The 27175-nt window shown below is 43.2% G+C and overlaps 1 protein-coding gene across 39 annotated transcripts in view; it reads left to right on the forward strand.

Annotated features, from left to right (window-relative positions):
* The window catches only part of ank2 (ankyrin 2), a 524159-nt gene that overhangs the window by 254174 nt on the left and 242810 nt on the right, over positions 1 to 27175 (forward strand). For all 39 annotated transcript variants that reach the window (XM_033023003.1, XM_033022993.1, XM_033023145.1 and 36 more), the window contains 2 exons: positions 18017 to 18118; positions 24466 to 24564. In XM_033023003.1, coding sequence (XP_032878894.1) covers positions 18017 to 18118; positions 24466 to 24564 — 201 coding nt within the window. The remainder of the gene's footprint in view (positions 1 to 18016; positions 18119 to 24465; positions 24565 to 27175) is intronic.

Raw genomic sequence — 27175 nt, forward strand, 5'->3', positions numbered from 1 at the left:
CATCACTTACCAGAACAAAACTGCAATTTAATTGGCAATCCATCTACCACGTCACATTCATTCCTTATGCCCCTGTCCCACTTAGGAAACCTGAACGGAAACCACTGGAGACCTTGTGCTCCACCCAAGGTTTCCGTGATGAAAGAATGGGTCGATTGGGCTTGTATTCACTGGAATTTAGAAGTATGAGAGGGGATCTTATAGAAACGCATGAAATTCTTAGAGGATTGGACAGGGTAGATGCAGGGAAAATGTTCCCGATGTTGGGGGAGTCCAGAACCAGGGGTCACAGTTTAAGAATAAGGGATACGTCATTTAGGACTGAGATGAGGACAAACTTTTTCGCCCAGAGAGTTGGGAACCTTTGGAATTCTCTGCCACAGAAGGCAATGGAGGCCAATTCACTGGATGTTTTCAAGAGAGAGTTAGATTTAGCTCTTAGGGCTAAGGGAATCGAGGGATATGGGGAAAAAGCCAGAATGTGATACTGATTTTGGGTGATCAGCCTTCATCATATTGAATGGCGGTGCTGGCTCGAAGGGACGAATGGCCTACTCCTGCACCTATTATCTATGTTTCTATTTGTATATTTCTAATAAGTCTCCCGTCAACCTCTGACTTTCCATAGAATACAACCCAAGTCTATCCAACCTCTCCTGCAGCTGAAACCCTGCTGCATTCTGGTAAACATCCTCGGCACTCTCCAAAGCCTCGACATGCTTCCTGAAATGGGGCGATCAGAACTGCACGCAATAATCTAATTGCAACCTCACCAAAGTCCTATAGTACAGCATCGTGACTTCCTGATTCTTATATTTAATGTCCATAGAAATGAAGGCATGCATAGCATACACTTTATTTACGACTCTATCTACTTGTGCTGCCACTTTCAGCGAGCTATGAACTTGGACTCCAAGATCCCTGTGCACATCGATGCTATTAATGATATTACCAGTCACTGCCTTACATTCAACCACCCCATTACATTTAACTTCTCATTGGTATTCACAAACGAAATGGTCTTTGTAGTTGGAAGGGACTTATCGCATCCGCAAGAAATTGCAGCGAACTGTGGGCGCCGCCCAGACCATCACACAAACCAACCTCCCTTCCATTGACTCCATCTATATCGCAAGCTGCCTTCGCAAGGCCAGCAGCATAATCAGGGGGGATTAGTCACACCCTGGCAATTCCCTCTTCTCCCCTCGCCCATCAGGCAAAAAGTGTGAACAGTTTCTTCCCAGCTGCTTACAGGCAACTGAGCCATCTTACCACACCTAGAGAGCAGTCCTGAACTATTATCTACCTTATTGGTGACCCTCGGCTATGTTTGATCAGACTTTACTGGAGTTATCTTGCACTGAACATCATTCCCTTATAATGTATCTGTAAACTGTGAATGGCTCGATTGAAATCATGTATTGTCTTTCCACTGACTGGTTATCATGCAACAACCGCTTTTCACTGTACCTCGGTACACGTGGCAATAAACTAAACAAAACTAAACACTCAACATATCTTGGTCAAGGGAAAATCCTGTTTGACCAATATGATTGCTTTTTTTTAAGGAGTTAACAAATTATATGAATGAGGGCAGTGCAATAGATGTGATTTACGTGGACTTCAGTAATGCCTTTGACATGGTCCCAGATAGGAGACAGGTCACAAAGATTAGGTCCTGTGGGATTCAAGGCACATTGGTAAATTGAATCCAAAATTGGCTTGGTGACAGGAGATAAAGGGTCATGGTAGAGGGTTGTTTATGTGATTTAACGCCTATGAAGAGTAGTGTTTCACATGCATTAGTTCTTCGACCCTGCTGTTTGTCTTATAACGTGACAATTTGTATATGGATCTTGGGGACGATCAGTAAATTTAAAGAAAACCCGAAGGTTGGAGCAGTTGTAGTTAGAGTGCAAGATAATCTTAGGCTACAAGGTGATGTCTATTAGATCCCTTATGTCAACTTCTTGCATAAGAAATTATCAACACTTCATGCTCTAGTTCAATCACCTTTATTATTCATATGCCGTGTCAATTTAAAACATCATATTATCTCAATTCATCTTACAAATCAGTTCACACCACTGAATTCAATTGTCCCAATCCCTTTGAAAACAAGTACAAATAATGACAATCAACAAAATAAAAATGAGATATCAACGATACCAATTAAAAATATTGTCTTTTCTTGCGGCGGCATGGTGGCACATGGTTAGAGTTGCTGCTTTATAGCACTTACAGCGCCAGAGACCTGGGTTTGATCCCAACTACGGGTGCTGTCTGTATGGAGTTTGCGCATTCTCCCCGTGACTGTGTGGGTTTTCGCTGAGATCTACGGTTTCCTCCTACACTCCAAAAGACGTCCAGGTTTGTAGGTTAATTGGCTTGGTATAAATGTAAACAAATTGTCCCTAATGTGTGTAGGATAGTGTTAATGTGCAGGGATCACTGGTTGGTGCAGTTCAGTGGGCCGAAGGGCCTGTTTCCGCACTGTATCTCTAAACTAAATTAAATTAAATAAACTAAGTTCCAGACTGTTAAATTTGTAATTCAATGGTAATAACTGCAGACTTCATGGATGTACGTTAATGTTTTTGGTCCCTAATAAACCTCTGACTTTCTTTGGGTATACTCTTGATTTTAAAATTGAAAATAAGTTTGTTGAACTAGAAGAACTAGACTAAGTGGGACGCGTTGGGTCCCAGCATCATACGGAAGGGGTGGTTCCCCAAAGCAATATTCCACCTCTTCACCAATTCCAATATGGGAGGGGGAGTTGGATAAATGTGAGGTTGGCCAATGAGGGGGGGGGGGGGGGCTTTTCTGGAGCGCTAGTATGGGTGTTGTGTGCTGAACGGACTGGTTTCCAGAGGGCTAGTATGGACATTGTGGGCTGAATGGATTCTTGGGCTGGCAGCTCAGTCACTCAAGCCTGTTGTGCTGGCTGCTCACTCACTCACGGCTGGTGGGCTCGCAGTTGACTCACAGCTATTCCTTGAAATTCCATTTCAAGCAGGGTGCAAGGGCACCAAATTCAAGTGCAGTTTCATACCATTTCAAGTAGGGTGCAAGGCCACTAAAGACAGCGAGTCGTGACCTCTCCCTCCCCCATCTTGCAGAGACTGAGCCACGCCCACACCTCCGGGTTTTATAGTCCCACCAGAAGGGGAGTGGCCTTCATGGCGTGATTGACAGGAGAGAGAATCTCAACATTTTTTAAACACTAATAACTCTTTTATTTTTCATCAATGGGAATAATCCTGGCACCTGATGAGCGGAGGGGGACTGAGTAAGATGGCCAAAAATCATAGCCGTACGTGGTAGCGTCTTTACTAAAATCAATATAAAGCGCAAACAGGAAGTGGTCAAGATGAGACTTTTAATTATATAGAAGGCAAGACAGCTCTAATTAGGCAAGACAGCTCTAATTAGGCAAGGCTGCTCTAATTAGGCAAGGCAGCTCTAATTAGGCAAGGCAGCTCTAATTAGGCAAGGCAGCTCGCTTTAGCACTTTCAAAACCAAAGGCAAGGCAACTCGCTTTAGCACTTTCAAAACCAAAGGCAACACAGCTTTAGCACTTTCAAACCAAAACACACTTTTGCATTTTTAAACTACATTTTCAAACCACATTTTCAAATCACATTAAGGACACTGACAGGTCAGTGAAACCACTCACAGTTTAGTAGACATGTGTTCAGTGTTATTCACAGCTCAGACTGAGAATTGCGACCTCTCGCTACCCCATCTTGCAAAGAACTGAGGCACCTCCACACTTCTGGGTTTTATAGTCCCTCCGGAAGGGGCGTGGCCTTCAAGAGAGAGAATCTCAACATTTTTTAAATACTAATAACTCTTTTATTTTTCATCGATGGGAAAAATCATTTTGTGCTGCATAGCGGAGGGGGACTCTGAGTAAGATGGCCAAAAATCACGGCCGTAAGTGGCAGCGTTTTTTCTAAAATCAATATACAAAACAACAGGAAGTGTTCAAGATCAGACTTCTAGTAATATAGATGTTATTAAGTTGAAAAGCATGCCAGAAGATATGCACAGTAGTGATGTTACAATACCTACCTTCAGCGGCGCTGCAGTTCTGCCACTGGCCGTGTGCGTGACTTTGGCGCCTTTGAGGGGGGAGGGAGGGAGGGAGGGGGGGGTGTGGGCGGGATTAAAATGCTGTTTTCTCCTGCCTGTCCGAGATATATTTTCTCGGGCTGCTAGCTGATGCAGAAAAATCGTTCCGACTTCCGTTCTCGGAAGTTTAAAAAAAAAAATCGTGGAACAATTTAATCCCTGGACTAAAATAAAAAGCTACTTCTAAAGCCTACTACGGGAGGATTCTCACATAGGGGACAAAACAAAATGTAAGTTGTTTATTTTACATATAAACTTGCTTCTTTGGATGACTTTAATCAAAATTTCCTTGGCGATAATGTGATTTTGGCCCCATACGAACCGGCAGTGTTTTTCCTGCCGATATGGGGTTCAAATTCACTGCAACCGCAACGTTCCAATCGATCGCGTTCCACAAAAACCCACACAAGATGATTAAAATGCCCATTAATTTACGGGAATTAAACATTAAATTCCTTCCATTTGGCCTATAAATTCATGACAATGAGATTTAAAAATCATGTTATATTGTGAATTCTTGTGTGAATGTTATTTGGACACTTAGGCTATTTAAAAATGTTAACCTTTTCTTAAAAAATGGATAGATGTTTAGATCTAATAATTGAATTTTGGAATTAGCTACAATTAGGTAACTAACTAATTATATGCTTTAATTTCAGGTCATCCAAGTAAATTGTTTCATATTTGTTTCAGAATGCTTCAATCTATAATAATTGAAAATTTCATTCAGTTCTCTTAATTTTTAAGAAAGTTGTGGGCTTTTGACTGTCCTCGATCACAGCTTTTGAGTTAAGTCAATGGAAAAGCAATAGGGAACAAGATGCTAATTTCAGAGTATGAAAATGGCCATAACTTTTTTTAATACTGAAGATATGAAAGTGAATTAAAGCCGTGTCCCACAGTATGAGTTCATTCCAAGAGCTCTCCCGAGTTTAAAAAAAAAAAACTCGTGGTAAGCACGGAGAATGAACGTAGCGGGTACGTCGGAGCTCGGGGACGTCTCTTAACGGCTCGTAACGCTAACGGCAAGTACTTGGAAAATGCGGTAAGCTCGGGAAGACTCGTGAAGATTTTTCAACATGTTGAAAAATGTCCACGAGAGCCCCGAGTACCGACGAGCGGCTATTACCGTAAATCTCCGAGTTCGAATCAGGGCAAACTCGGGAGAACTCTTGGAATGAACTTGTACCGTGGGACAGGGGTTTTAGGTGTAAAATTAAACTTCTTTTTATGCTTTATCTGATGGGATAAATTGCAGACTTGATTTTTTAAATCTCAAAATGTTGTAACATTTCTACTGATAGGGACAGGGTAAATAGACTGAGGCCTTTTATCTTTGGAGTGTAGGAGGATGAGGGATGATCTCATCGTAGGTGTACAAGATCAGAGAGGCATGAATAAAATGAACACTCACAGCCTTTTTCGCAAGGTCGAGGATTCTAAACATAGAGGCCATAGGCTTTAGGTGAAATGGGAAAGCCCTTACAGCTACAAATGTTGACTGATAACTAGTAACTAGTAACATGTAATTTGATATCCATAATAATGGGCTAATCGTATTATAACTTGTTAAAACAAAACAACTTGCAATTATCCAGGTTTCACATTATACATCTGTGCAAACAATCATGTTGGTTTTATTGTGTAAAAATAATGCCTCCGAGTTTTGTAAATAATCCTGAACTCCATTTCATTCCTAAAATGTCACCATGGAATTTGAATTATGCTGCAGACTGCAGAGAGGTAACATGCGTAGTATCCAAAAATAATTTCTTCATACCTAAATTTAGGTTAGTACTGGTAAAGTGATTGACCCGAACTAGTTTATCATCTGATTTAACTAATGAAAGAGGTTTTCTCTGGAATCTTGTACATTATCAGCTTTTAGATAACAGTTTTACTGTGTAGTCGTTTCATGCATTTATTGGATTTTGGTGCGGCAGTGGGTTAGTGTCTCAGCATTAATTAATTTGAGTGCTTCTTATGCTTGTTGGCAAATTTATTTTTGCTGTTTGCAAGAGGATTTATAGACGTGTCAGACATCTACCTTTCACTTTGCTGATAGAAAGAATGATAAACCAAAGGAAAGAGGGAATGTCATTTAGTCTATTATTATGATATGCTGAATTGTCATGACATGCATCCAGTTGTATTGTGTGGATGAGACTGTTTTGAAAGCAATTCTTTTGATAATATTTAGTCAGAATGTTACAGTAACCTTGCTCATTTGAAATAGTGCAAGGTTACTCTTTCGGGAGGGAGAGGGAGTGCAGCTTAGTTCACCAGGTTAATTCCCGGGATGGAGGGACTGACATATGTTGAAAGAATGGATCGACTGGGCTTATATTCACTGGAATTTAGAAGAATGAGAGGGGATCTTATAGAAACATATAAAATTATTAAGGGATTGGACAGGCTAGATGCAGGAAAAATGTTCCCAATGTTGGGGGAAGTCCAGAAATAGGGGTCACAGTTTAAGAATAAGGGGTAGGCCATTTAGGACTGAGATGAGGAAAGACCTTTTAACCTAGAGAGTTGTGAATCTGTGAAATTCACTGCCACAGAAGGCAGTGGAGGCCAATTCACTGGATGTGTTCAAGAGTTGAATATAGCTCTTAGGGCTAACAGAATCAAGGGATATGGGGAGAAAGCTGGAACGGGGCATTGATTCTGGATGATCAGCCATGATCATGTTGAATGGCGGTGCTAGCTCAAAGGGCCGAATGGCCTACTCCTGCACCTATTTTCTATGTCTATGTTTCTATGACTGATTTCCCGAAAACTCTGTCCGTACTCTACCTGCCAAGGCCTGCTGGATCTCTTGGTTGCGAAGCATTTAAACTCCCCTTTCCATTTACATACCCACATTTCTCAATTCCACCCGATAGCCTCACTGAATGTCCTTCAGTAATTTCATCTCGGACTACTGACGTTATCTTCTCCTCAGTCATTAGAGCAACTCCTCCTCCTCTTTTACCCCCACCTCTATCTCACCCGTAGCACCTCTATGGTGGAACATCAAACTGCCAATCCCGACCTTCCCTTAGCCAGGTTATAATGTCCCGTTCACATATACCATGCCCTGTGTTCATCAAGTTCCCAGCATAAATATCACCAACAATCTCTGCTGGAGGCTAGATGTCAGGCCTCTAGTATTGAAATAATTGCAATTTAATCCAACCATCGTACCTTGTTTCCAACCATGCCCTTCCTATCCGGTCTTCTGAATTTGCTCTCATTGATATTTGGACTGACTTTCAGCCTTCTACCTGCCACACTACTGCATGGGATCCCATATCCCTATCAATCTAGTTTTAATCTTTCTGAGTAGCACTCGCCAACCTGCCCTCTTGGATATTCAATAGTTCGTAAGTGATGGGAGCAGAAATAGGCCATTCAGTCCATCAATTCTACTCTGCCATTCAATTATGGCTGATCTATCGTTCCCTCTCAACCCCATTCTCCTGCCTTCTCCCCATAACCTCTGATACCTGTACTAATCACAACTGATAATCAATAATCAATATTGATCCAGATTCAGTTCAGGTGAAACCCTTCTCTCTTGCACAGGTCACCCCTGCTCCAGAAGAGATCCCAATGGTCCAAAAATTCTGAATCCCTGCCCTTTGCACCAACTCTTTATCTCTGCACTTCCCTGTCCTATCATCCTATTCGTACCCTCACTAGCACATGGCACTGGGAGTAACCTGCAGATCACTACCATGGAGGTCTTACTTTTGAACCTTGTCCCTTTTCCTACCTCTGCATTTATGCCAATATGCACGATAACATCTGGCTGTTCACCCTCTCCCTTGAGTATGCTCTTTAGTCGCCCCGAGTCATGCTGGACCCTGGCACAAGGGAGGCAAGAGATGTCCTCTTCTATGACGCCCTCATTCTATGATCCATTCTCCCAGACAATCCTGAGGTCATCCAGCCACAGCAATTCTTGCCTCAAGCAGTCAGTCAGGACTCCTCTGCAGTTGGACGCACTACCACAGGTATAATCCTCAGAGACACTGAAAATTTCCTTGACTTCTGTCTAGTGGATTATTTGGGTACGTTTATTTTCAATTGAGACAGCATTTGGGGCAGCACGGTGGCGCAGCAGTAGAGTTGCTGCCTTACAACGCCAGAGACCAGTGTTTGATAGTGACTATGGGTGCTGTCTGTATAGAGTTTGTACGTTCTCCCCGGGACCTGAGTGGGTTTTCTCCGGGATCTCCTGTTTCCTCCCACACTGCAAAGACATACAGGTTTGTAGGCTAATTGGCTGAGTAAAAAATATAGTTTGTCCCCAGTGTGGAGGATAGTGTTAATGTGCAGGGACTGCTGGTCGGCACAACTCGGTGGGCCAAAGGGCCTGTTTTCGCGCTGTATCTCTAAACTAAACTAAATTAAAATTGAACATTAGTAAAGAAGCAGATGCAGTTACACTAATGTAACTGATGATTGGATTTAAGTGATGTAGCTCTGTGTAGCCTGTTTGCAGTTTCTGTCTTGGAAGGAACATAGACATATTAAGGTGGGAGGTAGCCGATCTGGAGGTCCGGGCCGCTGAGGATGTTCTCCGTCGGGGTTCGGCGTCGGTGTTCCATCATCCCGGCGTGAGGGCCTGAGCATCGGGCCGCCCGTGGTGGCGACTGCGGGTGCTCGGGAGGCCCCGACCACGGGTGAACATCTGGGAAGATCGGAGGGGAGTCTGGCTGGACTATGGTACCTTCCTCAACTTGGTGCCACTGTGTTATGTTGTGTCGTGGACTTCTGTGTTTGTGCTTTTTTTAAAGTTTAATATGTTTTATTTATTTATTATTTATTTATTTTTTATGATACCTGACTGTAAGGAAAATTCATTTTGTTGTCTCTAATTGAGATAATGACAATAAATTGAATACAATACAAAAAAATAAATAAAAAGTGTATTCTACGCATCTGATGATAACAGATCATACTGATACTGGATATCTATAGTATAGCAGCAGTCCTTAAATCTCACACAGAGATCTAATGATTAAATTGGAGTGTTATAAATGAGTTATAAATGAGTCAGTATACTCCATGGTTTACAAAAGATTACAGAAAGTGTTAGGGTGACTCAGCGGATCAGTCAGCATCTCTGGATAACATGGATAGGTGACATTTCTACTGCATGGTTTATATTGGGTTTGCATTTCACTGTCCATGGGTGGCAAAATGTTTGCAATGATAATAATTTTCACTGGAACTCTGACAATTCTTGGCTTCACCGTGCATACAAATATAGGTAGTAGATATCAAACACTAGAAACAAGGAACTGCAGACCCCTGTTTACAAAAATATAATACACTGATAGATAATATATACATATAAATATAGATCATGTAATGTATTTACAATACATTTGTTACAATGCAAATTGATATTTAAGTTAACTTAGTTCGGGAAATTGCAATGAATTGATTGAGCTCGAAACTGGAGTGGTCACTGCCGTCGGGGTAATGAAATTTGACTTTTAATTGGTGCAGAATTTGTGGGCTAGTCAAGTCACATACATTTGTAATGTGTGGTAGTGTACAACCAGTGAGGTTGGCAAAATATAATTCATGGAAATGACGGGAAATGTGACTGTTAAATACTTATGGAACAGTTTAAACAGAAAAAGCCTTCCTCATGATTGGAGTGAAACAAGGCTTGTGCGGAGCTCCAGCAGAAGTGATGTTTTCACGTTGATGCTCCAGATGGGCCCACGCCCTGCCACTGCAGGCTCTGGGGATGTTGTTGTTAACTGCAGCATACGTAACGTCCATGCAGTGATTGGTTACAATGTTGATTAAGAGGAGCTGCAGGATATCTGCTGTGCGCATTAATGCAGATTGTCATGTCGTCTTGCAGCGCACGGCTGCAATGCTACACTTCCTTCTCTTTTAAAGTTCAGCTAAATAGGAGCAGCTGGAAGATAACTTGTATATTGTGGCCTGAGTTTGGGGAAACATGTTCCTACATAGATTTGTGTAATTATAAATCCTACCTGTATTTGTAGAAGATGTACTTCATGATGTGCAATGAACAAGCCAGTGATTGTGACCACTGCAGTGCAGTATTCTTGGAGCCTTTTCATTGGTAAAATATGAGACGCAGTATTTCTAATTGCATGTTTTTAAACATTATAAATTTTTAAACCAAATATCGCTGTTGTACCTGAGGCTGAAAATCAATTTAACTGCTGATGTAAACACCAAGTCACTATATTTAATATTGTTAAAGCTATATTGTTAGATTGTAACTGCAGACGTTCACATTGTCCCCGAGCATAGAGATTCACAGGAACAGGCAAGTTTTTATTTCTACCCACAGTCTTTGTTGGAGATGTGGCTCTGGAGTTGGGTGGGGCAGAAGGGTAGGTTCAGCATGTTATTACCATGTGAAGATAGGAGATTCCTCAAGTAAAAACAAGAAAGAAAGAAATATTATGGGATTAAGAATTGAATCACCACAATCACTGCAGGATCCTCCATATGCTTACCCAGCTGAAAGAAAAACAGAAAATGCGGAAGCACTGTGCAGGTCAGGTAGCAAAATAAAGGTTGTTTTCAGGTTGAAGACTGTCGATCAGTACTGGGCATGCTTCTTTATCAGATTGGTTGAAGTTATAAGGAAGGACCATGGGTTGCAATCATCCCTTGATGGTGAGGGTAAAGGAAGAAATGATGGACAGCAAAATCTGTTGATGGAAAATGGTGGGGCAAATTAATCTCCATGACACCAACATTCCTCAAGTAATCTGGCAAAAATGATGTAGGAAGGAACTGCAGATGCTGGTTTACACCAAAGATAGACACAAAATGCTGGAGTAACTTAGCGGGTCAGGCAGCATCTCTGGAATAAAGGAGTAGGTGACCTTTTGGGTCGAGAACCTTCTTCAGGCTCGGAAGATGGGGCTTGACTCGAAACATCACCTGTTCCTTTTCTCCAGAGATGCTGCCTGACCCGCTGAGGTACTCCAGCATTTTGTGTCTATCTTCTGGCAAAACATATGGCCAGGCTGGTTAATGAGAAATGTGCATGGGATAACGATGGTAGAAGGAATGTGCAAATTAGGTGTAAAACAAACTATGGTGTATGGAAGTATAAAAGTGTAAATGATTCACACGGCAAAATTATTAGCACAGGAAATTCAGTTCAAAGTTTAGTTCAAATATCCCTGGTTGTGGAAAGTGGTGTGAAGCACCACTGATGGTGCGAGGGTGATATTCCTCCTATTTCCCTGCATATTTTATGAAAACAACCGTTTTTCAGATTAGTTAAATAGCGGACTAAACAAATCGCTGGCAAGCTAAATGGATATGGATTGTGCTCTATCCTACAATTCATAAATTTTCTGTCTTGTAAAATTCATTTGATTGGTTTACATCCCCTTCTCTTCATGAAATGCTGTCCCCACATTTCCTGAAGCCAACACTCTGTGGAGTCTGCAAATACTGCGTCATTCTCACTATGATCACCCGTCTCCATGGCAACCATGGCAACCACACAAAAAGCTGTCAGTGAGAGCAGGGAAAATATAAGGGAAGACACACACAGATCATCTTGCAGGAAGAAATCAAATTGGTGATCGCAGATATGCCAAGTGTCTGCAAGCACTGAAACATTGGAGTGATGTGCTCTGCAGCAGTTAGTGATCCGTCAGCAGAGACAGTGAGGAAGGAAAAAACACAGATGTCCCAGTGGGATCACTTTGACTCTCCGATGATTGGCAACTTGGTGTGAGGTTTGCAGCTTTCTTGACAGTAACTGAGAACACAGGTTGTATGTTGCACATATTTGCACCAGTTTCAGTCACTAATGAGGAAATGAGCATTGCACATGTTGATGGTGTCATCCACATGCCAAAGGCACTGGAATAATGACTCCCGTGCAAAAAATATATGTATATATATCCAACTTTCATATGTAGAACATATAGCGCTCTAGTGCATTCCAAGCATCCAAAAGCCTTTGTGTAAACAACTTGCCTCTCTAGAACATTGAACAGTACAGCACAGGACTGGGCCCTTCAGCCCACAATGTTTGTACTGAACTAAACTGATATCATCTACCTGCACACGATCCATATCCCTCTATTCCCTGCACATCCAAGTGCTATTTAAAAGCCTCTTAAACACCATTATCATTTCTGCCTCCACCATCACCCCTGGCAATGCGTTCCAGGATCCCACCACCCTCTGTGTAAAACACTTGCCCCGTACATCTCTATTAAATTTTCCCCCTCTCGACTTATAGCTATGGCCTCTGGTGTTGAACATTTCCACGCTGGAAAAAGGAATCTGACTGTCAACCCTTTCTATGCCTCTCGTAATTTTACATACTTCTATCAATTCTCCCCTCAACCTCTGACATTCCAGACATTCCTAACTGTCACTGTATGTCATGTTGTCATATATAGAAAGACTAACGACCTAGAGTTACCGGATGATCTTTTATGAGAATCAGGGTTGGGAGTGGAGGGCACGTATTCCCTCATTTCAACTTCTCATAAAATAAAGATCAAACTTCAAACAGTAAGTTCTCGTTTAATCTTTCTATTTTATTTCGAAGTCACGTGAGTGACTACGTGAAGCCTTCAAAGCTCTGTGGTTTCATGCAGTAACCCAATCTGTGTGTGAAACACTTAAACAGATAAAACCATAAATGGTAGAAAACATGGGTTATTAATACCATGATGCTAACTTGCATACATGGCCATTGCTCTTAATCGGACCATAGTGCCAATTGGCTTTGAGTTAAATAATAACTCATGCAACCCTGTTCAGAATTCTATCTGCAAATATCCTGACATATTCAACCAAATTTTATAACTTCTGAACACACACTATGTAAGCCTCTTGCTGTATGATGAAAGGGAAATGTCCATTCTATTGGCTGCTAATGAGCCATCAGCAATCTCTTGAGAGACTATTAAATAACAATGAAGAAACTATCTTTCATCTCATAGGTACTAGCTAGCTCAGTGTACCTGTATACATAATAACACCCCCAATCTCCGATCTGGTGGGTATGCTGTCAACTTCAAATGTACGCAATCATGCCCGTTTTGCTTTCTGAGATCATTCCCATAACAAGCTACCCTAATGTCAGTTATGACCCAGACGCTGAAATCAGTTGCTAAAAGCATAATCAACTTAAAGATACTGCTCCCATTAGGAAACAGTAGATGAATCTCGGCATACTAATTTACTGATATACATTGCACACTACGATGACTGTAGGCTTTTAGAGCGGCCATATAAAAAAACACCTTGCATAACATTAGTGAACAGCGGGTGAATAGCCAATCATTTATTGTCCCACTTATGGAATTATAAAGAATGACAAAACAGCACAAGCAGTGTTAATTGTGCTATCACTTAATTGCTTCTCTAAGCCCAAACTGAAAGCAACACAAACCTCTGTTATTTCCGTTTAAAATTAACTCACATATCTTGTTCACAAGCTTCCCATACAATTGTGGAGAGCTAGTTGCCCGAGAAAAAAGGCTGCAACAGCCATCACTCGTGACCGAGTAAATAGGAGCTTCTTTAGCCGCCTTACCATGGCCTGAATGAATAGGCAGAGTTGGCACAATTAAATTTAATGTTGCCTCATCCTTAATATCGTAAGAGGCATCTACTGATAAACCCCTAAGTCTTATCAGCTGCAAATTTTGCATGTCATCTAAAACTTGATGACACAACGCCCTTTGATCTGAGTAGGGTAGCATTAGCTTCCACCACTGGCTTTGTTATGAAACACCAAATATATCTGTGCCCCTTGTGTATAGATATGGCAAAGTATGCATCTTCAAGATCGATTCTCTGAATCAGCTAAATTGCTGAAAGCCAATCAGCCATCTCAAACTGGGTAACCAAACACATGATCAGATTAGCCAAATCCTAACCTGATTTGGCATGCTCCATGTTCCTACAATCTTGAGAAATATCAGAAATATATCCCTTTTGTTCTTGGGCAGACTACTCATCCTCTGTGAGATGTCACTGATTCCACTTGGAACCACCGTTCCTCTATTGACCATACGGACGGAAATTTATTGGCTTCTCTTGCCACGGAGGATGCATTATCTAGTTATTCATTCAATTCGCTGATAACATATAATCAGAACCTTATGACTAGAGCTGAAACACCGTATCCACTTGATGTGAGAATACGAGTTCCCTGTCAACTCTTGACTATTAGTCACCACGAATCCTCAGCGTTCTACCTTAGAGTGGAAATTAGCCAGATGCAAGCCTGAACCAGGAATTGCTTCGCAGTCCTCTGACTGAAATCACCTGTCTGAGTCACCAGTGTGTGCAACACAATCTCTGCGACCAGCCACTCAATCAGGAATACTGGTATTGAGAGCCTACAGATTATTATATATACCTTTACAACATGAACCTGCAGGTCAGATAAAATACTATATGCCAGAGCGGCTTCCTGCTAGTTGCTACCTATCCCAGAGAGGATGGCAATGATGTTTTCAACGAACTGGCAACTCCACTAACTGAGCAGAATTTTAATTATGTGTTGAGGGAGACTTCAACTACTTCACTCTACTGATCAGCCTGATAATCTCAATCACAGATGTTGAGGCAGTGCTTCCCTGGTCAATATGACCCATATGGCCAGCCAGTTCCAGGATGGTCTACCCTGAACCAGGGTAACCAAGCTGTTCCTACTTGGATATTACACAGGTTAGTATGCAAGGCACCCTGCCAATGTCTCTGCATCAACCTGATCTACTCCAGAGACAGTGAAAAGATACTAGACAGCCCATGCTGCCAGTAAATCCAAACCTGGGCCGACAGACTGCTCCATTTCGGAGTTTTACGGATGTTATTAAAGAGACCTTACCTGCCAGCGTCTCTGAACCCGGGTCGATCTGGTTGTTGGAGCTTCAGTGAAGTTCCATTTGCAGACCCTGTCTGACCACATCTTCAGCCCGTTTCCAGAGCTCAAAAGTGATATTGCTGTGCAAGGCACGCCTGCCAGCATTCCTGAGCCGAGTGCGACAGACCACTTCTTCGACCTACAGGCCTTGCTGGAGCTTTATTGTGCAGGCCACGCTACCAGTTTATTCCCAATGGTAGCATTGACTATTGGAACATCCAAGGTTTTGCAATTTCCCGGACTGGGATATCTCCCAGCCGTTTCCAGTATAACATCTTCCTTCAGCTGGTGTGATATTAGGTAGCTGATGCTGCTGGCCAACTCCTCTTGCAATGGCTTGCCCGTCCCCGAGGGAACAGCAAATTTAGAGGCAAGAGCAGGCAGCTCTTCCTTATGCGACTCCCGCATATCATGCATTAAAGCATGGGATTCAGGCACATACTCATATTCGGAGTCAGCTCCATACTGATCTCCGACACTCCCCTCATCCGAGTGGGAGGAATATTGCAACCCTGAACCAGGTGTTGCCACAGGCATATGGCTCGAACTGCCTGTGCATGCCTCCGTAATACGGAGCATATTATGTGCCACCATCTGTTCCATCAGATATTCCAATTGAGACAAACGGCCAATCACATCTGCCATAGATGTGGGGACAGAAGTCTCTTGTCCCGAATCGTCCAACAGGACTTGTCTCACAGACATGGCTTTGGCTTTGCCCCGACTCGGAGTTGCCAAGCTGCTCCCTCTAGGAGCCAAATCGGAACTAGCTGTGCAGACCGGCGCTGCCAGCAACTCTGAAGTGGAAAACGGATGGCCGTTGGCTTTTTGCACTGCCACGGTCCTCTGCTGTTGGTTTCGCAGCAGCCCCTTTAAATATTTGTTTGTTTGCTTATTCATTTATTTATTGTACTTACCAGACAGGTTGCGCCTGCTAGTGACTCTAGGGAGTCCTTGCTCCCTTCTGGAGCCTCAACGGAGTATTTCAGGGGAGGAAATAGAGCGCAACCCTGAACCAGGTGTTGCTTCCTCAGGCCTCTGGCCCGCATATGACCCGGGCGAGCCGGCATCATAATCGGAGTCACCTCTCTCCGAAACTCCCCTCGACAGAGTGGGAGAAATTCTGCAACCCTGCCAGGTGTTGCCACAGTCATATGGCTGGAGCCGCCTGTTAATGCCTCCGGTGCACGGAGCAAATTTTGTTCACATGATTAAAATGAAGCATATCCCCATCAGTTCAGGGATTTGATTGCTTTATCAAAATCCACATAGTTGGAGTCACTTATAAAATAATCTCCAACAGTCCCCTCTACTGAGCGGAAATTATCATGACGCAACCCTGAACCAGGTGTTGCTCCCACAGGTGTCTGATAGACTCAGCTCAAAAAGCTTCCTAAGCCAGGAGCTCCTTGCTCCCTTCAGGAGCCTCACCGGAGCTTCTTAGGGGAGAAAATAGAACGCAACCCTGAATCAGGTGTTGCCTCCTCAGGCCTCTGGCTGACTCCCTTTCGGAGCATCAATATGTACAGGCATTGCCCGTGAGATGCTCCGAACAGCCGCCTGCTCCAGTGGAGCCCCATTCTGCCACGGTAGTCACAAAGGTGACCGAGAGGCAGCCGCTATTATCAACCGCCAGCTCTATTTATAGCTGCCCTATAAATAGAGCATACGCTAAACGCTGCTCTACAGTATATGCTGAACCGACCTCAGCCAGCAGCATCTATGTTTAAAATGCTAGCTGCTGAGGAGATCCCCACAGCGAATACTGACCCGGCAGCTGTGCTTCCATGGCGGTCACTATCCTGGCCGCAGCTATCCTCCACGGCGGCCTTCAAATCCGGCCGCCTGCTCCCGTTCTGAGCTCCAACGGCGGCAGCTGCACAGGCTGTGCCTGTCAGCTACTCCGGGCCCGCTATACCGCAGCGGCCCGTTCCTGAAAACAAAATTGGCTTTCCTGCCAGAGCAGTTTCGAACTGCTCCGATTCCCACGCCATGCGTCGACTTATTGACGCGCATGCGGGCTGACGGGCTCTTCACGTAGTCACTCACGTGACTTCGAAATAAAATGTATTAACAGCTAGGATTATTGCATTCTTAGACATATTTCTTCCTGCCATCTTTTGCTCCCTCTGTTTTCCAGTGGCTATTTCTTCTGACATATCCTTGTTCATTGTTCTATTACCTCAAGTTTAACCATTTGTCCTCTGCTTGTGGCTGACTTGACTGTAAAGAACAAAAATTGACATCATTTGAGCAATCTCTATTTTCAATTTTTAATTTAATTTTGTTTGTTGGATGTTTTCTCCAGGCTTGTTCATGTTGACAGTCAGTTACATTTTGAATATGGGAACCCAAGAAACTGCTATTGATATTCTTGTCAGTTTTGTACTGCCGCAGTAAATGTTTGTATAATTTAAAGAACAGTAGCACTAAAATTTGATTCTTCTGATTTGTATCAGAACAATTCAATCAAACTGCTGGTTTAAGTATTCTTCAAATGTTACTTTTCCTTTAAGAATGCTGTACGTCAGACAATGTCAGACTGTTGATTTCCCTACTGCAATGGAGGACACATATTTTGCTAAGTTGTATTGAATAGCTCTACATGGAGAGGACCAAAGCATATGTTGTGAATGGAGTGTACCATGGAATATTGTGGAAAATAATTAGTAGTTGTTAAACTGTATTGAATTATTTGACTCAATAGAATCAGCCTCAATCCAGCAATGCTTTGGACTTGCATTGAAGTTTGCATTATGTAGATTGGACACCCCTATAGTTTCTTGCAAACGATACCTATTGTTTCCCATTGTGTTTGACGGCAGGAGAATAGGGTTAGGAGGAAGAGATAGATCAGCCATGATTGATGGGCTGAATGGCCTAATTCTGCTCCTATCACGTATGACCTAATTTGTTGTGAGTATTCACTGGGTCAAAGTGTATCACTAATCAATGGTATTCCTCTTTTCCAGTCTGACAGCAATGCAAGCTTCCTCCGTGCTGCAAGAGCAGGAAACCTTGACAAAGTGCTTGAATTCCTCAAAGGAGGCATAGATATCAACACATCGAATCAGGTATGCAGACTTTATGTCATCATGGAATGATTTCTTAAATTCCCCTCCCTATGATGTAACCATTAGCCAAGCATTTGCTTGGCATTGCTTGTATTTTACTGCTAGACCTTTGCATAGATTTATTTCAGAAATATTTAGTTTATATAATAAATGCTCAGTGATCACCATGAGGGGGAAGCTTTACACTGCAGGAAAATATAAATGCAAATTGAAAATAACGAGTGATGGCAGAAGTTTGATTTTAAAATAGAAACCACCACAAAGTATTTGTCCATGTCCAAGGAGAAGAATTAGCCTATTTGGCCCATTGAGTCTACTCCGCCATTCAATAATGGCTGATCTATCTTTCTCGCTCAACCCCATTCTCCTGCCTTCTCCCTGTAACTGTTGACACCCGTACTAATCAAGAATCTATCAACCTCTACTTTAAAAATACCCAAAGACTTGGCCCTCACAGCGGTCTGTTGCAATGAATTCCACGGATTCACCACCCTCTGGCTAAAGACATTCCTCCTCATCTCCTTTCCAAAGGTACATCCTTTTATTCTGAGGCTGTGCCCTCTGGTCCCAGACTCATCCGTTAGTGAAAACATCCTCTCCACATCCACTCTATCCAGGCCTTTCATTATTTTGTAGGTACCCCCTCATCCTTCTAAACTGCTCCTAGTACAGGTCCTGAGCCTTCAAATGTCCATCATGAATTGAATTGAATTGAATTGAATTGAATTGAATCCTTTATTTGTCATTCAGACCTTTCGGTCTGAACGAAATGCTGTTAATCATAATCAAAACCGTCAAACGCTCACCCAATCATCCCCGTGATCATTCTCTTAAACCTCTTTTGGATCATCTGCAATGCCAGCACAGCCCTCTTCAAATATGGGGTCAAAACTGCTCACATTACTCCAAATGGAGTCTGACCAGTGTCTGACAAAGATTCAGCATTACATATACCTATATTACCTCGAGTCCTCATACCCCCTCCCTCCCTTCCTGACCACCCATCACCCCCCCCCCCCCATCAGACATTGCCTCGGCCACAGTCCACTCACCTGCCCAACCCCCATCCCTGCCGTGTGTTCACCATCCCCCCTGACCTCCCCCTGTCTGATACCGAATGGTCTGTCCTCAGCAGAGGCCTCACCTTTGTCTCCCTCCGTCCCCACCTTAATGAGTTCCGCGCCCGCCACGATGTGGAGCTCTTCTTCCGTCGCCTCTGCCTCAAACCGTTCTTCCATGGGAAGGAGCCCTCACCCCCCCCATTGATGATCCCTTTTCCCGTCTCCAATGGACCCACTCCTCTTCGACCCCCCCTTATGGCCTTCCGGCTTTAGACCTTTTTATCCAAAACTGCCGGCGGGACATCAACCGCCTCAACTTCTCCACTCCCCTTTCTCACTCTAACCTCTCCCCCCCTGAACGTACAGCCTTCCACTCACTCTGCAACAACCCAGACTGGGTGATCAAACCTGCCGACAAGGGAGGTGCCGTGGTAGTCTGGCGCGCTGATCTCTACAAGGCAGAGGCCAGGCGCCAACTCTCCGACACCTCCTCCTACTTATCCTTGGACCATGACCCCACAGACGAGCACCAGGCCACAATCTCTAGCACCATCACTGACTTCATCAACTCCTGCTCCCTGCCCCCCCAAGCCTCCAACCTCACCGTTCTCCAGCCCCACACGTCCCAATTTTATCTTCTCCCCAAAATCCACAAACCTGACTGTCCTGGTAGACCCATTGTCTCTGCCTGTTCGTGCCCTACCGAACTTATTTCCACATACCTCGACTCCATCCTATCCCCCCTGGTTAAATCCCTCCCGACATATGTTCAAGACACCTCACACGCTCTCCGTCATCTCCAGGAATTCCGTTCTCTAGGCCCACCATCTTCACCATGGACGTCCAGTCACTCAACACCTCCATCCCCCACCAGGATGGTCTCAAAGCCCACCGTTTCTTCCTCGACCGTAGAACCCACCAATCCCCGTCTACAGATACTCTCCTCCGCCTAGCGGAGCTGGTCCTTACCCTTAATAACTTTTCGTTTGACTCCTCCCATTTCCTCCAAATACAAGGCGTAGCTATGGGCATGTGCATGGGCCCTAGCTATGCCTGCCTCTTTGTAGGGAACATCGAACAATCCTTGTTCGAGATGTACCAGGTCCCCATCTCCGACCTCTACCTCCGCTCCAGTGATTCTTGAAAGATCTCTGCAACTATTTCTTTCAAATCCCTGGGGTGTAGTCCATCTGCTCCAGGTGACTTATCCATCTACAGACCTTTCAGCTTCCCAAGCTCCTGCTCCTTCGTAATAGCAACTCCACTAACTTCTGCTCCACGACTATCTTGAATTTATGACACATTGTTGGTGTCTTATGTTTTGAAGACTGCAGCAAAAAACGTATTCAATTCATCCGGCATTTTTTTATTCTCCATCACTATTTCTCATTTTCAAGTTGCACAATATCCACTCTTGCCTCTCATTTATTCTTTATATATCTGAAGAAACTTTTAGTATCCTCTTTTATATTATTGGCTAGCTTACCTTATTTCATCTTTTCTCCCCTTATTGGCTTTTTAGTTGTCTTCTGTTGGTTCTTAAGCCTCCCTATCCTCCAGTTCTCCCTAATCTTTACAATATTATATGCCTTTGCCTTTACTTTTATGCTGTCTTTGACTTCCTTTGTCAGCCACAGTCTCCCCATTCTCCCCTTAACATCTTTCCTCCTCTTTGCAATGAAATGATCCTGCATCTTCCAAATTACTCCCAGAAACTCATGCCATTAATGCTCCACTATCATTCCTGCTAGGGTCCCTTTCCAATCAACTTTAGCCAGCTCCTCCCTCGTGCCTCTGCAGTTATCTTTACTCAGCAGTAATACCAACATATCTGATTTCATCTTATCCCTCTCTTTCGTCAATAAAGTGGTGACAGAATGCTTTCCTTTATTAATATAGACTATTAAATGAGTATAGAATATGGGTGGGAATGCTGTGCTCTAATTACATACAGCTGTATAGTTAGGGTACAGCTTGGCTATTGCATGCTGTTCTGATCATCCTGTTATAGGAAGGATGTAACTGCTCTGGAGAAGTTGCAGAAAGATTTACTCGGATAGTACCTGGGAGGGATTGTTTTGCTTATGTGGTGAGGTGGATTTCCTTGGAATGGAGGAAGCAGGGGAAAGAGGCAGTGCTGGTCTGTAGTTTATCTTTCAGGAGGAGAAGGTGAAATCCATCTATCATCTTATCAGAGCAGCCAAGCAGGAAATAATTATTTCAAAGGGGAGTCCTAAGCAATGCCAACAGGCTATGGAATGCCTGGTGAAGGCAGCAGCATTTTTGCAGCTTCCCTTTCTCTTTCAAACATATTTTAAATCATCCACCCATAGCCTGGTAAATCCTTTTAGAGAATCAGCCACTTATTGAGGACATTGTGAGGATGTTGGCATTGCACTGGATTTTGTTATACATTGTGCATGGGGGAGGTTTGTGGCATAGGTTGTGGTAAAGGAAGGTGATAAAATGATGTGGGTTTTTTGCAAAAAATTCCCAGTTCCTGCCAAGCAACATGGAAACCAAAATAATAATTTTGATACATAATTAATAACTTGCTTTACAAATGTGGTCACAAGGTAAAACATATCCTAATTATTTTCACATGCCAGTTAAATCGTTGAGAAAAGTATTGATGATGCGTCTTCCGTTGAGAGGAATTATTATACTGAACAAAAAACACACAACAGGTTTCAGGGCCTAAAGAAATACTAATGCATCTTGCTTCAACTAGCTGCCAACGTGACACAAAAAGCTGGAGTAACTCAGTGGGTCAGGCAACATCTCTGGAGAGAAGGAATGGGTGACGTTTCGGGTCGAGATCCTTCTTCGGTCAATTATCAGGCTTTTGTTAAAACGGTCCTGGCATAAGTTAGCATACTGTCCAATACATCTCTGCCCCATTAGAACATAGAACAATACCACACATGAGCAGGCCCTTTGAGATACAATGGCCGTGCCAAATATGATGCCAAGACCATCACTTATCTACCTGCACACAATCCTTAACTCTCCAGTGCCTGTATATCCATATGCCCATCCATAAGTCTTTGAAATGTCACTGACGTATCCGGAACTGCATTCAAGGCACTCACCACTCTCTGTGTTAAAAACTTGCCCCGTACATCTCCTTTAAACTTTGCCCCTTTCACCTTATATCTATGTCCTCTGGTATTTGATCTTTCCATCCTGGAAGAAATATTCTGTCTCTCTACCCTGTCTATGTCTCTCATTAATTTATAAACTTCTATCAGGTCTCTTTTTAAGCTCTGGCAATCCAGAGAAAACAATTCAATTCAAGTCAGATTTATTCGTCACGTGCACAATAAAGTGCAGTGAAATGAACTTCAAGTTTGTCCAAGCTCTCCCTGATACCCCCTAATGCAGGTAACATCAGCGAATCAGATCGACATTTCACACCCTTCTTGGGATCACGCCGTCCTTAGCCAACATTTGACCTATCAGGAAACCACTCTGCCTGAGGTCATCTGTTACCGGCCCTGATTTGTCCTGGTCTTTTAATGCTTCCTAGTTTTAAAGTGAAACGACATAAAACATTGGAGTAGCTCAAGACTGAATCAGACTGAAGAAGGATCTTGACCTATAACAATACCTGTCCATGTTCTCCAGATGTTCTCCAGATGAGTTTTTCCAGCACTTTGTGGCATTTTATGTAGTAATCCACATCTGCATTTCCTTGTTTGTACCTGGTTTTAAGGTGATTCTGACTTACGTAAAATCTGACTGGGGTAAGGGTTTACGGAACTTTTCCATAAGTCGGGGAGAGGAGATCTGCTACGGAAATGGGTGGAGAAATGGCAGTTGGAGATTAATTTGAGAAAGTGTAAGATGTTACACTTTGGGATGTCAAATGTAAGGTGAAGCTTTGTGTTTGACGGCAAGACCCTGAACAACACTGATATGCAGAAGGATCTTGGTGTCCTGTACCACAGCTACCTGAAAGTGGCAACACAAGGCAAGTAGTAGTGGCAGGCTAACGATGTGCTGGCCTTCATTGACCGACATATTGAGTATAAGAATTGGAAGAATTGATCAGACTGCATTTGGGGTGTTGTGTGCAGTTCTGGTCGTCCCATTATAGGAAGAATGTGGAGGTTTTGGAGTCGAGTGGAATTATTAGAATGCCGCCTGAATTAGGTGGTATTAGCTACATGGAGTGATTGGCCAAATTTGAATTGTTTCATCTGGAACACTGGAGCTTGATGAGGGATCTGATAGACATATCATAAGATCATGTGATTGAAGTAGAATTAGGTCATTCAGCCCATCAAGTCTACTCCACCATTCAATCATGGCTGATCTATCTCTCTCTCCTAACCCCATTCTCCTGCCTTCTCCCCATAGCCTCTGACACCCGTACTAATCAAGAATCTATCTAGCTCTGCCTTAAATATATCCACTGACTTGGCCTCCATAGCCTTCTATAGCAAAGAATTCCACAGATTCACCACCCTCCGACTGCATATATAATGTTATAGGAAGCATAGAGCGGGTATCAGAAACTTTTCTTTCCCAGGGTGTATAAATCAAATACTAGATGTCATATCTTTAAGGTGAGAGCGGCAAAATTTAAAGGAGATGTGCGGGGCCAGTTTTTTACACCAAGAGTGGTGAGTGCCTGAAACTCCCTTACAGTGGTTGTGGTGGAGCCAGATACGTGGTATTTAAGAGGTTTTGAGATGGGCACATGTATATGCAGGGAATGGAGGGAATATGGATCGTGTGCAAGCAGATTACATTTGTTTATCTTGGCATCATGTTTGGCACAGACATTGTGGGCTGAAGGGCCTGTTCCTGTGCTGTTCTTTTCTATGTTCTATTTTTTTTTAAATGGAGAATTCTGCAAAATTGGATTTGGGACAAAGGGAAATCTTGAAGAAAGTTTGGTAGGAGGAAGGGAATTATTGAGATAGACAAAGAGATGGCCTCAATCTCATTTTCAAGATGCCCACTGGCTCCTCACACCTATTAAAGTCGAGGGTAGTGGAGATGGGATACCAGGCAGGATCTAACCTTGCATTCCAAAATGATTAGGAAATTCTGCAAAGAATGTTCCTGGGAGAGCAAAGGTGATGGCGATTGACATGGAGCAGCCAAACCCTGCAATTTGAAGACAAAACTTTCTTACACCTTTGGCTAAAGGTTTCAGAGAATAATATGTTGTATTTGGTACATTAAATTGTTGCAACTGAACAAAGTATTCATATTTATAAATGTTCTATGATTTCCCTATAGCTTGACTGTGGTACATTTGCTTTTGTATTGCAGAATGGCCTCAATGCATTGCACCTGGCAGCAAAGGAAGGACATGTGGATCTTGTGCAAGAACTTTTGGAGAGAGGTGCATTGGTTGATTCATTATCAAAGGTAATATCTAAAATCCACCAGAGAAATACCTCCTTTATGCTGTGCCTTGATATTTGAACTATCGAATAAATCAGAGATCTTGATGTCATTCAGCTCAGATAATATTTACTCAGGGTGGCACTGAATTTCCATCTTATGAAATTATGTTTTCTGTTTTTTGGGATTTATGCATCATTAAATTTTAATAGTTGAGATTACTCTTGAGGCTGATAAGCCCACAAGAAATAAAAACAGGATTAGCCTGGTCAATCTTCAGACCTGCTCCACATATCAATAAGACGAGAGTTGATATATTGCTTCTGCACCACTTCCCTGTACTGATCCCTGTACCCTTGATTTCTTTAATATCTAATTGATTGATTGATCATCAATGTAAATTGACTATTGAGAAGCACAATTAAAATAATTTTCGGTGAAGGTCATCATCAAAAATTATAGCAGGCGCTTAATTAGCAGGGCAAGTGGGCTGAGGAATGGCTAATGGAGTGCAAGGTACAATACAATTCAATTTATTGTCATTTGGACCCCTTGAGGTCCAAACGAAATGTCGTTTCTGCAGCCATACATTACAAACAAATAGACCCAAGACACAACATAATTTACATAAACATCCATCACATTGCTGTGATGGAAGGCCAAAAAAACTTATCTCTCCACTGCACTCTCCCCCCCGATGTCAGAGTCAAAGTCAAAGTCAAAGCCCCCGGCGGGCGATGGTGATTGTCCCGCAGCCATTAAAGCCACGCCGGGTGATGCAAGACCGCACACCGGGTCTTGGTGTTAGAGCCCCCGGCGTGCGCTCGCAGTCCCGCAGCCATTCCAAGCCGCGCGGGGCGGTGCTGTAAAGCCCCGCTCAGGTGCTCTTCAACCCCGCAACTCGGGCGGGAGAAGTCGCCGTTGCGGAAGCCCCGAAAAGCGGTCTCCCTCCAGGGACCCGCGGGTTCCCGGTGTCACTGTCCGCCAAACCCGCAGTTGCAGCCTCCGAATCTCCGGGGGTCGGGCCGCAGCAGCGTCCACCACAGCTCCACCCGCTCTGGACTCGGCCAGCTCCGCGACGGTGAGGTGAGTAGTCGGCACCACAGCCCCCGGTCTTCCTGTTGGAGGCCGCTCCTCGTTGCAGCCCCAACGACAACGGAGACCCGACAAAGAAAAGGTCGGGTCTCCCGTGCAGGGAGAGATTTAAAAGTTACCCCCACCCCCCCCCACCACACCACCCCCACCCCCCCACACACATACCCCAACAAAAATAACAAAAACTACATAAAAACATAAGACATAAAATAATAAAAACGCAGACGGACTGCAGAGGCCGCTGCAGACGAAAGTCGCGCCGCCCACCGAAGGTGTCGCATTTTGGGAAGTCAAACTGGGTCAGGGTCTTCAAAGTGAATGGTTGGGTCCCGGGGAGTGTTGTAGACTAGGGATCTAACAGTACTGGTGCATAGTTCCCAATCTTGGGTTGAAAAGTGCAGAGTCATTAATGAACAATATAACAATATTAAAGAGTGTGTTTAGGAATTTGGAGGTAAGAGAATGATTCTTAATTGGCATAGCCAAGGTCTCACGAACAAAAAGGTTTGTGAGGGCAGATTTGCAGACATTGTCTATATAGATTTCAGCAAGGTGTTTGATAAAATTCTGCATGGTAGGCGGCTCTGGAGGGTTAGATTGCATGAGACCCAGGGAGATCTAGGTGAGCTAGCTGACTGGATAGGAAATTGGCCATGAAAGGAAGCAGAGGGTGATGATAGAAGGTTGTAAGATTACAAAGGCTTTTATAAATTTGGTTTTGTAAATTGTCCCTAATGTGTAGGATAGTGTTAGTGTACGGGCAATCGTTTGTCGGCGCGGACTCGGTGGGCTGAAGGGCCTTTTTCCATGCTGTATCTCGAAAGTCTAAAGTAAAGTCCAGTGACATAAGAGCATATGAGACATTTTGAGTAGAAAAGTGCAGACTCGTTAATGAATTGAATATAACAATATTAAAGAGTATGTTTGGGAGTATGGAGGTAAGAGAATGATCCCTAATTGGACTGGATTTTTTTGTTCTTGTGTTTCTCCCAGGAGTGTGAGGAAAGTTAAAATATACTTCAAATATGGTGAAAATATTTACATCAACACCTGCTTGAATTTTACACTGAATTAAATGAATTTAAGGGAATAACATTTGTTGGAAGTGAAAGCAACAACCATGTTTTCTTCTTACAATACCTCACAAAATGATCAAAAGAAGCATAACATAACATATCATGAGTCTGAAGGGTCCCGGCCTGAATCATCACCTAACGATGTTCTCCAGAGATGCTGCCATTCCCGCTGAGTTACTCCACCACGGTGTGTTTTTTTATAATGCAGTAATAGTAGACTCAACAGAGTCTAGCTGTTATCTAACAGGTTTAGCCGTTATGTAACTTTTTAGCAGCTTAAAATTACCAAAGGATATTGAGAGTTTCTCTCTTTGAACCCATCAATGGAAAATTAACAAGAATAGCAGTTTATGTTCCCCCACTAGGCTTTTGAGTTAATTTATGCCAAGATTATGGAGTAACAAATCTTAGAAGTTGTGGCTTGAGTTTAATATTTTTGTCAATATAAACATATGCATTTCAAA

The sequence above is a fragment of the Amblyraja radiata genome, chromosome 1 (assembly GCF_010909765.2).
Source record: "Amblyraja radiata isolate CabotCenter1 chromosome 1, sAmbRad1.1.pri, whole genome shotgun sequence".
NCBI classification, from domain to species: domain Eukaryota; kingdom Metazoa; phylum Chordata; class Chondrichthyes; order Rajiformes; family Rajidae; genus Amblyraja; species Amblyraja radiata.